At 50.5% G+C, this 12,262-nt stretch overlaps 2 protein-coding genes across 2 annotated transcripts; one reads left to right on the top strand and one right to left on the bottom strand.

The window, feature by feature from the left end:
• Positions 1-7,796: 7,796 nt before the first annotated feature.
• B0T15DRAFT_283380 (RTA1 like protein-domain-containing protein) lies at positions 7,797-9,409 on the top strand. The gene is made up of 3 exons (XM_062863610.1): positions 7,797-8,109; positions 8,187-8,435; positions 8,542-9,409. Exons 1-3 carry the CDS (start codon positions 7,938-7,940, stop codon positions 9,213-9,215), a joined length of 1,095 nt encoding a protein of 364 aa, XP_062719536.1. The 5' UTR covers positions 7,797-7,937; the 3' UTR covers positions 9,216-9,409.
• Positions 9,410-9,500: 91 nt separating this feature from the next.
• B0T15DRAFT_513894 (uncharacterized protein) lies at positions 9,501-10,076 on the bottom strand (the record flags this gene model as incomplete). Its single annotated transcript, XM_062868077.1, has 4 exons — positions 9,501-9,562; positions 9,623-9,827; positions 9,885-9,952; positions 9,983-10,076. The coding sequence occupies 4 exons, from the start codon at positions 10,074-10,076 to the stop codon at positions 9,501-9,503; spliced, it is 429 nt and encodes a 142-aa protein (XP_062719535.1).
• Positions 10,077-12,262: the final 2,186 nt, after the last annotated feature.

Raw genomic sequence — 12,262 nt, 5'->3', positions numbered from 1 at the left:
TTGACTGCGATTCGGCTTCTCGGGGGTTATATGGTGTCTAGAAGACCTAAGATTGTGCAGTGCTAGGTCGTGAGGTTGGAGGTGTCAGTGTACGAAGCTTTACGTCTAGCGTAGAAAGGACCCTCTCTGGATCGTATAGTACTAGGCCAGCCCCTATAAAGCCACCCTATATGTTCTTCTCCGTTATAGAAGCAAAGAAGGCCTCGCGAAAGCCGCAGAGGAACTCGAGCTTGCTGATGTGGTTGATATACGTGCGTATTAAGTCCTCAATCTGGCGACCGTATGACTGTTTCAACAGCCCAAAGCAGCCAACATCAAGTGGCTGGAGCTTGTAGGAGGAATACAGAGGTATATAGAGCGTGATGATGTTATTCTCCTGGCAATAGAGCTCGAATTCGGTAGAGTGGTGGCTTTCGTGGCCGTCGAGAATCAACAACCGCTTTTTGCCCTTTGTACAAGGTGCTATATAGAAGTCGAAGTGCTTGATCCAATCTAGGCCTGCCGTATTGGTAGTCCAGCCGTTGTCGGTAGTTACGATGCGCCAGTTTGCTAGGAGGTTGCACTCGGTATACCAGTTGGCGAGGTGGTATTGCACGGCCAAGATGATAAAGGGCGGGATAGCCCAGCCAAGTACATTGACTCCCTGGATCACCGTTGCCCATTCGCAGTTACTAGGCTAGGCTAGTTTTGCCCTACTACGGCCATCCGAGGTCGTAACTACTATGCCCAGGCAGATCATACCCATTATAAACCCGGTCTCGTCAAAGTTATAGATATCATCATCCATAATACCATACTTAGCCTTAGTATTTCGTACGAGCATAAACCACTCCCCAATAATCCTTGGATCCTCGTACTTAGCCCTCTGGTAATCGTATCGACGGGCATAACGCATATAGAGCTCTGGCTGGCGTTTAACAAACCGATGTGCCCAGAGCTTGCCAACAGGGGGCGCGCCGCATTCGCATAGCAGATGGTTGGCCATATCTTCCACCCCACTTAGTCTAGGTAGGAATACGCATATAGATAGCTCAATCACATACTGAACTATCGCCTTCTCTTCTAGATTGGTGAGCTTACGCGAGTTGGCTGGAAGATCGCGTCGTGTAAGCCGGCCAGTAGATCGGTCATAGAGGGTTGTATAGGGTACGTCGTAGAGCTTAGCTGCGGCTCGGAGGCTTAGTTTTTTTGTTGTTTTGACAAGCTTCAAGTGCCAGGATTACCCTGGCTTCTTTTGAAGGAGAACGCATGTTAGGTTGTAGAGAAAATTGATGTTGGGTGTGAAAATGACGCGTTGCGGCAAAAAGTGAGCGGCTCGCTGATATGATCGGCTCGCTGATAAGATACGTTACGTTAATAGTCTTAAGGAGGAGGTTAAGGACAAACTATACTAGAAAGACTAATCTAATATGCTTGATGAATATATCACTATAGTGTGACGAATCTCTTGCCCCAATCCTCTGAGAGGGACAATATGAAGGTATCTTGACAACGGGGTGAGGTTCGGTGAAGCCAAAAGGTTCACAACAATGCACAAGCAATTGTCTCAACAGTAGGTAAGGTGAACTGCTTGTATTGCTCACTGGTGAACTCCCAGAGTCCTCCAGAACGAGTGACTATATACTATCTATTTTCTATGGACGCCCGCGCTCGCCGTCGTCCATGAGCGTCCATGGTCGCTAGTGCTCGCCAGCGTCCTCGAGCGTCCATACGGACGCTCCTGGATGCTGTCGTCCATCGGCGTCCATGTGGGGCATCCTGCTGCCTTGTGCTCTCTGATTGGTATCCTTATCGCCTGCGTGGCCCCACCAGGTCGGGTTATATGGTTGGTTCGTAACATTGCACTATTATAATAAGATAAGAAGTGCATTGAAAGCAAGAAAAACAACAAAAAGGTGAGGGAGGAAGGGAGTTCTCTAGGGAGAGTGAGTTAAAAAGTGCATTAGGAGCAGGAAGAACGAGAAAAATGTAAAGGAGGAAGGGAGTTCTATGGTTAAGGGGGAGAGAAGGGAGGCTACGACAGCATAAGCGAGCCAGGCCAGCAAGGCTAGCAAGGCCAGCATATCGAGGCCAAGGCGTTGGGCGCAGTTGGTTTGCGTCCCCGCACCGGGAACGGGATCCTAGCGCCGAAAATGCACTACCATCGCAATTGCGCGGGGTGCGAGCTAAGGGACCGGATGGGGTGTAAACAAAGTAGATTGGGCGAAGCCTTCCGGCCTCCGTCGCCGACGCCGTTTGGAGTTGTTACGGAGCCGGCCCCACTCCGGGAACGCGAACGGGTTTTTGGCCGGCAAAACTTCGGGCGAGGCGCTGGTTCTGGCTCCCACTAGACGCACATCATGTGCGCCTTAGTCAGCACAAATTGATTAGTCAGCACAAAAATGCATCTAACGTAGCATCAACTCCGCGCCCCTGAACCCCTGAATGCCACGTCTATTTCCACTCCTCTAACTACAATACATCTGAATACCGCAAAGGGCATGCCCTTAAGGACCTTGTATGGCCAACTGTATGGCACCTTGAACAAGTGCTTGGGGCCCGCGGCTGGGCCTGGGCCTCAACCGCCTCAAACTGGCTCGGCTCATGCTGAGTGCTTGATGTTGGGAGTGCACTTCGGGCCCGAATTAGCTCGATATACTGGCGAGGCTCTAGAAGGTGAAGTGGAGCCCTATCACGTATTAACCGCCAGTGCGAGTGAAAGTTTTCAAGAAGAAGAGGCTCGCCTTGGCGTATAGTTAGTACGTATATATATGGGAGCCTATAGACGCATGTGAAGGTGCCTATATAGGTAGGCGATGGAAGGGGGTCTTTCTATTGCAGCTGCCTTTGCTCCTCAATCTTCCGTAGCGCTTCGTATGAAACCCAGCCTTATATAGCCCTATATAGAGCCTTATCAAGCTCAAGAGGTATACGAATCTGCTGCTTTGCTTAGTTCAACTGTAACTCGGAGAGCTGGTTGTTCAATGCAAGCCGAATTACCTTCTACGCTTCGAAGAAGTCGAAGGTCGACCTCCTAAGGTACAATTTAAGGAGCACGTAAATCCCTTCAACGTGGGAGGTAGCTATATTCCTAAAATAAGCTTGTTGGTCGACCTATATAGAGATAAGCTTCTCCTTATATAGCAGAAGCTATATCTCCTTAATATAACCAACCTGCTTAAGGTTTCTCGAGGCGTACTTCCTTTCGAACTCCTTTAGACGCTCCTTGTATATCTCCTTAGTCGGCAAGCTAAGAATCAAGAACCAAAAAGCGTAAAACTCTCCCTATTCCTCGGCCGTCTAGAACATAGGCTGGCATCATATAAGAACCGCCTTATTCGCGTGCCAGGCATAGATAGAGGTCGCTAATAGAAAGAGAGTCGAAGCTATATTTATAACTGCCAGGCACCAGTCTATCAAGATGACAGATAGAAAGACTCCGCTATACTGCTCGTACAATGTCTTCAACCGCTCGAGAGCCTATATATAATCTTCTTTAGTTTCGCCGCTTAAGAACGCAAAGGCAATATAAAAGGAGCGCCTAGTTGTATCTACGCCAATTATATCGAGGAGTGGCATACTATACTTGTTCGTCTTATATATATAGTCGAGAAGGAGGACTTCAGGGTACGCTCGAAGGTAGATAAAAAAGTCGGGATATACAAAGAGAACTACAGTTATATGCCGATCTAGCCCGTACTATATACGGCTCTAGAAGCCTTCTTTCTTAAGCTGGTTTATAAGCGTATAGATAGGGCTCTCGCCTTGACGAGAGTCCTGCCGGACTTCTACGATACGATTATAGATATCTTAACGCGTCGCTAAAGAGCCATTTTGCCGTACAACTATCTAAATCTCCTTCGGCGTAAGGCCAGCGTCTAAGAGCACTGGCAATTGTAATATGCTACTAGAGAGCTGTCGGTAGATAGGGTACGCAGATAGATATAGGCTCGGCTTGTGGTTATACGTCGCGTAGTGTTAGCCGAGACGGTGCTTTAGAGTCCATCCTTTACTAGACTCCTTAGCGATAACTAAAAAGAGGTAATTCGTCATTCGAGTAGTCGTTTTTCTCTGGCGATCTCTCTCTGGCGACGAAGGTAGCCGGCGGCTTCGATCGCATGCGAAATAGACCTTTAGAAAGCCGTCTGGCCGTCGAAAAGACCGTTAAATTGTAAAGGCATAGCCTTAAGGCTTCGCATACGAGTTAATTGACTCAAACAAGGCGTCGCGTGACTCGAAAAAGCCCTCGGGAGGGAGGCAGTCGTCCACGAAGGTGGCTATAGTCGTCGAAGCGTACGGCAGCAGCATTCAGGGGTTCAGGGGCGCGGAGTTGATGCTACGTTAGATGCATTTTTGTGCTGACTAATCAATTTGTGCTGACTAAGGCGCACATGATGTGCGTCTAGTGGGAGCCGCTGGTTCTTGCTCGCTGAGTCATCAATTGCAGTTGTGCGAAAGTCAAGATTTTGCTTATAGCAAACGATATCCTCTCCCTACCCGCTGTCGCTTTCGTCGTACGTGATATCTTCGACAGTTTTCCGCCGCTCATAGCCATCTGTCGTAGGCATGACAAGAATCTAAGCGAGGACTGGACAAGGGAATGGATATAACCTATTAAGTGACAGAATGTTTTTAAAACGAAGAGCTGGTGGAACACCGAGCAGATTGATCGGCTCGTTGAAGACGTCGAAATTTGACGCGAGGGGAATGCATGTTTCTTGCAAAAGCTCATCGTAACGCGCTCCATAATGCGAACGGACAAATCATCTGTGGCTGGCCACTGAATCTTCTCGCAAATACCTACGGGGGGTACAGTTTGAACCGTCGAGACGCGACCTTGAGCCCATTATAAATCACGTGCCGGAACCGGCCGGAAGCTTCCGACCAAGATCTTTACCGACGAGAATACCCGTTACCTATACATGACGTTACCTTTCTCATCGGCAAAGTAAGCTTCTTGTTATGGGCCAGACTATAACCGTGAGTGTCGTATGAGATGAAATAAGGGCTAATAAGGCTCGTACCCCACAGCTACAGGAGCACTTCCACTACAGTTGCGAGCCTCTATACAAACATCACATACACGGGCGACCCCTAAAAGGTTGTTATTAGCGCGGAATCTGCAACAGGGATCTTCCTCTCAGCCTCGAAAGAACACCCTAAAACAACGAAAAGAGCTGATTCAACGCAAAAAGATAGGGTATCTTGCAATAACCTAAAAGGCTAAGTCCATCTGTACGTTTCTTCCGGAGAAACGTTCGCCGTTTTAACATTGAGATTGAGATTTGGGGCTGACCCTGGTCTTTAAGTTACCACAGTACTGTGGTATGATGGTGTCATGAATTAACCTGCAGCGGCCGGTGGGGCCGACCTGCATGGTCTGCGGGCGACGCCTGCGTCCAATCGTTCCGGTCCAGGAACGGACCAATCAGAAGAGGATCACACTTGGCATAGGGAAGGCTTGGTGATCCAGGTATAAGGCTCACAAGGGATCACTGGTGATCCAAGGTGATCCAGTATGAGGGATCACCAGAGGGAGGCCGTGATCCATAGGAAGAGCCGTAGTATATAGGATAGCTAGACACTCGTTCTGGAGGACTCTGGGAGTTCTCCAGTGAGCAATTACAAGCAGTAAGGTAGCCCTACATTACTGTGCAGACATTGCGACTTGCATTGTTGTGAACCCTTTGGCTTCACCGAGACCTACAGTCCGACCAGCAGATACCTTCGACCGGCGAACCCTTTCAGAGGCAGGACTGCCTGTGGTTTCGTCACAGATGGATAATAAAAACCTCCATGCGGGGTACCCTCGCTGATTCAGGTAATGATACCTGCTTATTTCTATACTAAATATACCAAACCACTAGCTAGTATTTTGTATGCATCCCGTTGGCTGCAATAATAGCTTTGTAGCGCTCTGGCATTGAGGCCAATAGCTGCTTCAAGTAGTCGTCCGGCAATGCCTCCCAAGCCTCCTTAATATATTCGCGAAGCTTGTTATACGAGGGCCTTTCTTCAAGGCCATACCGGTCTTCAATCCAGTCCTTTATCTAATTCCAATAGGACTCGATTGGGTTCAAGTCTAGTAAGAAAGGTGGCCACTCTATTATAACAATGCCTCTCTCCCTGAGATCCTCCTTTGTCTCTATAGCTATATGCCCTGGAGCACTATCTTGTATTAAGATTAGATCTTTACCAAGCTATGCCTTATATATCTATATCCAGCTATGAATAATAGGGATAGTTCGTATATGGTACGTCTTAGCGTTGATCTTCCCCTAGTCCTTTTCCCAAAAGAGTCTAGGGCCTTTATCCAAGCTAGAGAAGCAACCTTAGAATATCCAGCCTCCTTTATATTAATGCTTTTCTACAATGCAAGTAGGATCCTACTCTTCGCCTTACCGCCGGGTAATATATTGCTTCCGATATGGCCCGCTAGTAACCTAAGTCTTATCGGTCTAAAGGATCTTTGCCTATTGTTTAAGGGTCTAATATTTATGCTCTTGCGCCTAAGCTAAACGGAGTTGCCGGGTTCGTTCGGTAATCGGTGGCTTCTTATAAGCAACTTGCCGGCAGAAGCCGAGTCGATAAAGGGCATGCTTAATCACCCAAACGCCGAAGACCCTAGCGAAGATAATAGCCAAGAGTTCGAGGAAGCCTATTCGACGAGTCTTTTTGCTGGAACAAATAAACTGAATAAGCTCTTCTTCTTGTTCTAGTGTTAATGTCCGAGGCCGGCTAGTACTCCGGTAGGCAATTGCATTAGGAGCGCGAATCGTAGTCCGGATCTAGGCCTTAGTATAGCTAGTGATACGATGGATCTTAGCTTGGCTTTTGGCTGCATCGAAGTATAAGACTCGAATGCGTTGGCGTTGTTCGGTAGTCAACTGTTTCGTACCACTTGACCCTTGTGGCCGTGCTATTGTATTGCTGGATTGCGTTGACTGCGTTGACTACGTTGAGTGCGTCAACTGCGATGATTGCGTTGAGTGCGTTTAACGAGAAACGAGATGGCTGTCGAAAAAACAGGGGGCTCGATAAGTTCAGCTGATTGGTCAAAACGCGTCGAGTGTTGTGACCCACAGGTACTTGACTAGGGGGTTTTCTTTATGCACGCGACCACAGTAGACGCTAACGAACTCTCCAGGGGTCCGACTAGACGGTACCCTAGCTAGCCAAATCTTTAAAAGCGAAGATATATAAGGTAGTAAAGCTTAATCAATGTCTAATTGTCTGACTTAGATCAAGTGGGAAGTAGTGGCAAAGCTTTAGGTTTGCTTGGTATTCCGATTTGCCCACTAGGAATTTGGAGGACACTGTCTGATGGTTTGTTAAGGTATGATTCTACGAATCAATGTCCCACAAGGGATGTGCGAGAGTTTATCGATAAGAATTATACGTGGCTGAGGCTACAAGTACAACTATCGGGCGACCCCGTAACGTACATACAAATAACGTTAGCGGTAGCGGGCCTTTTGAGATGTTGTGTATCCCGCGTATTGCCTGGGGATGCACGGCAAGGGTGGGTCTTCAATGCAGATTCGCCGATACGCGTATTCGGGGATTCCTGCGACTGGATTTTATGGAAGTCTTCAGTGGGCCACGACGCTTTTCGACACACAGTTTGGAGGCACAGCCGTGATGGCTCATCATGGCTGAGATCCCAAAATGTCATATCTAACCGCCTAGCCGGTGTCGTATTTCCTTAGCTGGGCATGCCAGCATGCATGGACGCGCGTCATCAGGATGCCGGCCCCTGATCCAGGGTCGGTCGGGTAACGGGGGCGGCTCTATAACTTTGTTGGATTTCCCTGGGCGTTTCCAAATAATGTGACGGGTATCTCTTGTGACCCAAGTGTTCTGGATCTTCTGCTCCTCCTCGTCCGAACACTGTGGAGAACCGGATCTGACTTCGAATCTGACCCCCGGGTCGAAGACTCGAACTAGTAATTATCGCCATGGCCGACGACAGCAGCAAATACAAACAGTTCAAACTCTACCATTACGAACCAAACCTTGGGGCCAATATCGTCTTCATCGTTCTGTTCGCCGCGACCGGCATTGGCCATGTCGTGCTGCTGGTCCGCAAGAGGGTCTGGTACTTCATCCCGTTTGTCATCGGGTGCATATGTGCGTTTTTTACTCTCTCCGATCCTCTGTAGATGCGATGGACTTGCTAGCTGACTTGAGCATGCGACACAACACAGTCGAGGCGATCGGATATGTCGGGAGGGCCATTGCGGCGAAAGAAGCGCCCAACTACACGTTGACGGCCTACATCCTGCAGACCATCCTCATCCTGCTCGGACCGGCCTTGTTCGCCGCCTCGATCTACATGATCCTCGCCCGGCTGATCAGATTTCTCGGTGCCGAGGACTACGCGTTGGTTAGAACAAATTGGATGACCAAGATTTTCGTCGCGGGCGATGTCCTCTCCTTCCTCGGGCAGAGTGCCGGTAAGCCATTATTACACTATCACAGCCCTTCATCCTCCCTATTCCCAGACCACCACCCTTGCGCAGGAGCATCACAAATCACTAACAACCCTTTGTTTCTCCCCAGGCGGCGGAATCATGGCAAAAGCCAAAACGCCCGACGACCAGGAGATGGGTGAGAACGTCATCCTCGGCGGGCTGGGCATCCAGATCATCTTCTTCGGCTTCTTCGTCATAACGACCATCGTGTTCCACGTGCGCATCGCCAAGAAGCCCACCCCGCGCTCGTACGCCGTCACGACGCCGTGGCGGCAGCACATCCTCGCCCTCTACGTCACGAGCGTGCTGATCCTGGTCCGCTCGATCTTCCGCATGGCCGAGTTCGCGCTCGGCAACGACGGCGTGCTGATGCAGAGCGAGGCGTACCTGCTCGGTCTGGACGGCGCCCTGATGTTCCTGGTGACCGCCGTGTTCCTGTGGAGTCACCCCAGCCGCGTGCTGGGCCCGGCGTACAAGGAGGCGCTTGCTAGTGCCAATGATAGTGTTGTTGAGAGCGGGCGGGACACGGCCGACAGTTTCCAGATGATGGTGGTATCGGCGCCGTCGTCGTCCGTGCACCCTGACACGCTGCCCGAGGGGACCAAGTTACCGTCGGCGGCCGGGGCGTATGATGGTGGTGACCCGAGGAGCGGGATGGGATCCTCCAGGGGGGGATATACCACACCGGCCGGGTATGAGAGGTCCCGGAATGATTGGTCGCCGAGGGCACACCGGTATTCGTCTTCCTACCAAAGGGAATAAGAGTAAGGTGGCAGTCATAGGGAATTCGGGAAACTAAGGGGTGGGATAGACGGACTGGGAAATGGCATACAGAGGTGGGACAGGCTCTCTGAGCCACTGGTACTGGTTGCAGACACTGCGCTGACCAGGCGAGCGAGTAAACCATAATAGTTGGGTGTTTTATGTTTCGGGATTGTTCATAGAAGAGGGCAATGGTACATATAAGGTACAAGTATTATATTGTACATGTACAGCGCTTGCAATCGATATAGCCTGATGACCGTCGTTCATTGTTTTCCGCAACATCTACCTGCTTAGGCCGCCAGAGGACTCGATGCTGCTGCTGATTGCCAGCAGCGCCAGTAATACTGAAGACAGCATTGTTGCCTAACCATTCGCCTCACATCGTTAGCTTAAAAAGGACTCACTCGACGAGGATGTCAAGATGAACGAGGCCACAGTGAAGGCAGTCTGCGGATCGCCTCCCATCGCTGACCCGATAGCTCCCACGAGGCACGAGGCCAGGCAAGGAACGGACCCAGAGATGGCGATGCGGTTCGTGTTCCATCCCTCGACAAACCCAAGCGCGTGCCGCCGGTCCTTGCGGCGCAGCCGGGGGACACGTAAGCCGGTCTGGGCTGCGGTACGTACATCATCTCCTTCAGAACGAAGTCGTCGAACAGCACGCACTGTGGGTCGTGAGCTGGGCGTGTACTGGTTTGACGTTTTCAGCCCCCGCTCCTTGTAGAAATGAGAGTCTAAGTAACGGTTCGTGTAATAATACTTACGGGAACTTTGAAATACACGGACGGCCCGTAGAGTTTTGAATGAGAAGTACCGCCGAAAGAAGCCCCCCACATTTAGGTCTCGTACAAACGCCATAGCTTTTCAAAGGAATGGTTGTCTATGTAGACGAGTTGCGGATGGATAGCGATGAATGCCTGGATTCCCTGGAAGCTCTCGTAACTATCAAACTTGGTTTGCAGGACGCATTGGATTTGCTGCACTGGCAGGCCACAGCCCTTGGCCCCGGATCTGTAGCAGACCAGGTACAGCGAGCATGTCGGCTTGGTGTTGTTGTAAACGCCGGGGCTTTCCGTGTCGTAAGCTACCGTTAAGCGTACGGGACGAGGATGACAATCTGTAGCTCGAAACACACCAGGGAACAACTTGGCTCCGATTTCCCTGTTTCCCCTATTGTCGTTGTCTTTACTTATCCGGTGGTACTCCAGGTAAGGTAATTGCATACGGATTAGTAGGGTACCTTGTAAGTTATTGTCCACGCGTCCTGATGTATTGTGGCAGGGGGTGCGGAGTGGAGTAATCTTTGCATCCCGCGTTCCGGCCGCAGGTCTGCAGATGTGCGGCTTCTTGGCAGTCCGCGTCCGTATTACCGCCGATTTTTGCCTACCCCTGACTCCTACTTTGCAGGAAAATACAATTACATACGATGGCCTGTGCGGTCCTGGATCCAGTCTTCGCAGGTCACAGACTCACAGTAAATGTCAAGGCTACTATATCTATTAGTCTACTGGTAGTTGTAACTTCGGTACTGCAATTAAGGACACCTATTATTCCCCAGCGCCGCTCCTCGAAAATCGTATAACCTATTACCGCTAAATCTAATACTAGAAGTTCACTGTATCCCAGAGAAAGCGAGGACCACGATGCTTCGCTTCAATTACGTACTTAACTAGGACGGCGCTAAGAAATAAAGCACCAATGGATTGGATTCTAAAATCATGTCTAGCTGATTGTATGCTTTTAAGGTGGAGTTATTCCCATTTACAAGTTACGAGTTGCTAAAATCAGGGGCAGAGACCACAAGCTAGGCAGGCCTTCTGAGCTTAAGTGAACTCGTCTCCCGCCTCTCCTGGAAATGAGCTCGTTACGTCTCTATTCTGAAAATAAGGTCGGGTGCCTCTTTAAGCACCTCAGATCTAGAGAGAAAGAGTACGCTCACAGATGAAGCCAAGGACATTGCCAGGGATCCGCCGTCAGGAACGATCTGAACTCCCGCACCACCGGTTCCAACCATCCCACTCAGCTCGCCGTCAAGCGAGAGATTCCGCTCAGCCTTCCTTGCCCAACCCCCGACGGCGAGTCAGCTGGAGAAGTATCCTGCCGCAGTGGGCTTCACCTTACAAGTTAGATGCCTCGGCTGGTAACACCAACTCCGTGGAGACAAGACCCTCGCCGTCCTGCAGCACGTTTTCATCTCGACGACCTTGGAGGACCTTGAAAGTCACCGGAGTCAGAGGAAGGAGTCAACGCTGCTCCCGTGTCCGAATCGGTGATAACATCAGCCTGCTCAGTGCTGGTTAAGTTCTGCGGGCTGAATCGGACGTGCCGGTGATTCAGCGTTAAGAACGGCGTAGCAAGGGATGCGCGGCGGTTCGCTTGATGGTGACGCGCAGCGCCTTTTGCGAACCCGACGCCGAGGGACTGCAATGTCGGGCCGTTGTCGAGAACTGCAAGCGATATCCCGGGATTGGAGCGGTACGGTGGTGGGACCCCTTACTCATTCAATGCGGAAGTCATGGTGTGAATCAATCGAATAGGGCTCAGGCTAGGGGCTTGGGGCTAAGGCTTGCCGTTGACAGCAGTCAGACGAAGTCTCAGGCAGTACGTGAAAGTTGAGAAACCCCCAAGCCATGCATCTTCCCTTTTGGTGTCGACGAGCTTTCCGTCCGTCCAATTGCCGAACGGCAGGGCTTTATACCTGCTAATTACCTGCTCGACTTGTCGTCGCACAGTCACACCCCGCCATGGTTCTTCCCGTGGCCATGCTGGGACAACAGTTGCACAACCGCAAGTCGGGCGCGCCGTGGGGAAGGCGGCACACCGCAGCACAGCTATATGACCGTGCATAGGTAGGTATGTAATTGTTAGGCCCCTCAAATGCTGGCGGAGAATACGAGTGCCTTTATCTTTTGACACGGACCCTTCTATCCGCGCCAACCTAAACACTCGCACGACCGGTTCCAGCCAGCAATATCCCATCTGCTAACCAGAACGCGATCAAGGCCACTGTCTCAAACGACGTAGACTGGACTATAAGCGAGCTT

This window comes from Chaetomium strumarium (genome assembly GCF_033439665.1).
Source record: "Chaetomium strumarium strain CBS 333.67 chromosome Unknown B0T15scaffold_6, whole genome shotgun sequence".
Lineage (NCBI taxonomy): Eukaryota > Fungi > Ascomycota > Sordariomycetes > Sordariales > Chaetomiaceae > Chaetomium > Chaetomium strumarium.
The sequence above is the reverse complement of the archived record's forward strand: the minus strand, read 5'-3'. Positions and strand labels throughout refer to the sequence as shown.

What these genes read in the sequence shown, in the direction of transcription:
- B0T15DRAFT_283380 (XM_062863610.1), top strand. Translation starts at nt 7,938, where the DNA reads ATGGCCGACGACAGCAGCAAATACAAACAGTTCAAACTCTACCATTAC. An exon ending in GTTTGTCATCGGGTGCATAT is followed by an intron (nt 8,110 to 8,186) that starts GTGCGTTTTTTA and finishes GACACAACACAG; the next exon opens with TCGAGGCGATCGGATATGTC. An exon ending in CTTCCTCGGGCAGAGTGCCG is followed by an intron (nt 8,436 to 8,541) that starts GTAAGCCATTAT and finishes GTTTCTCCCCAG; the next exon opens with GCGGCGGAATCATGGCAAAA.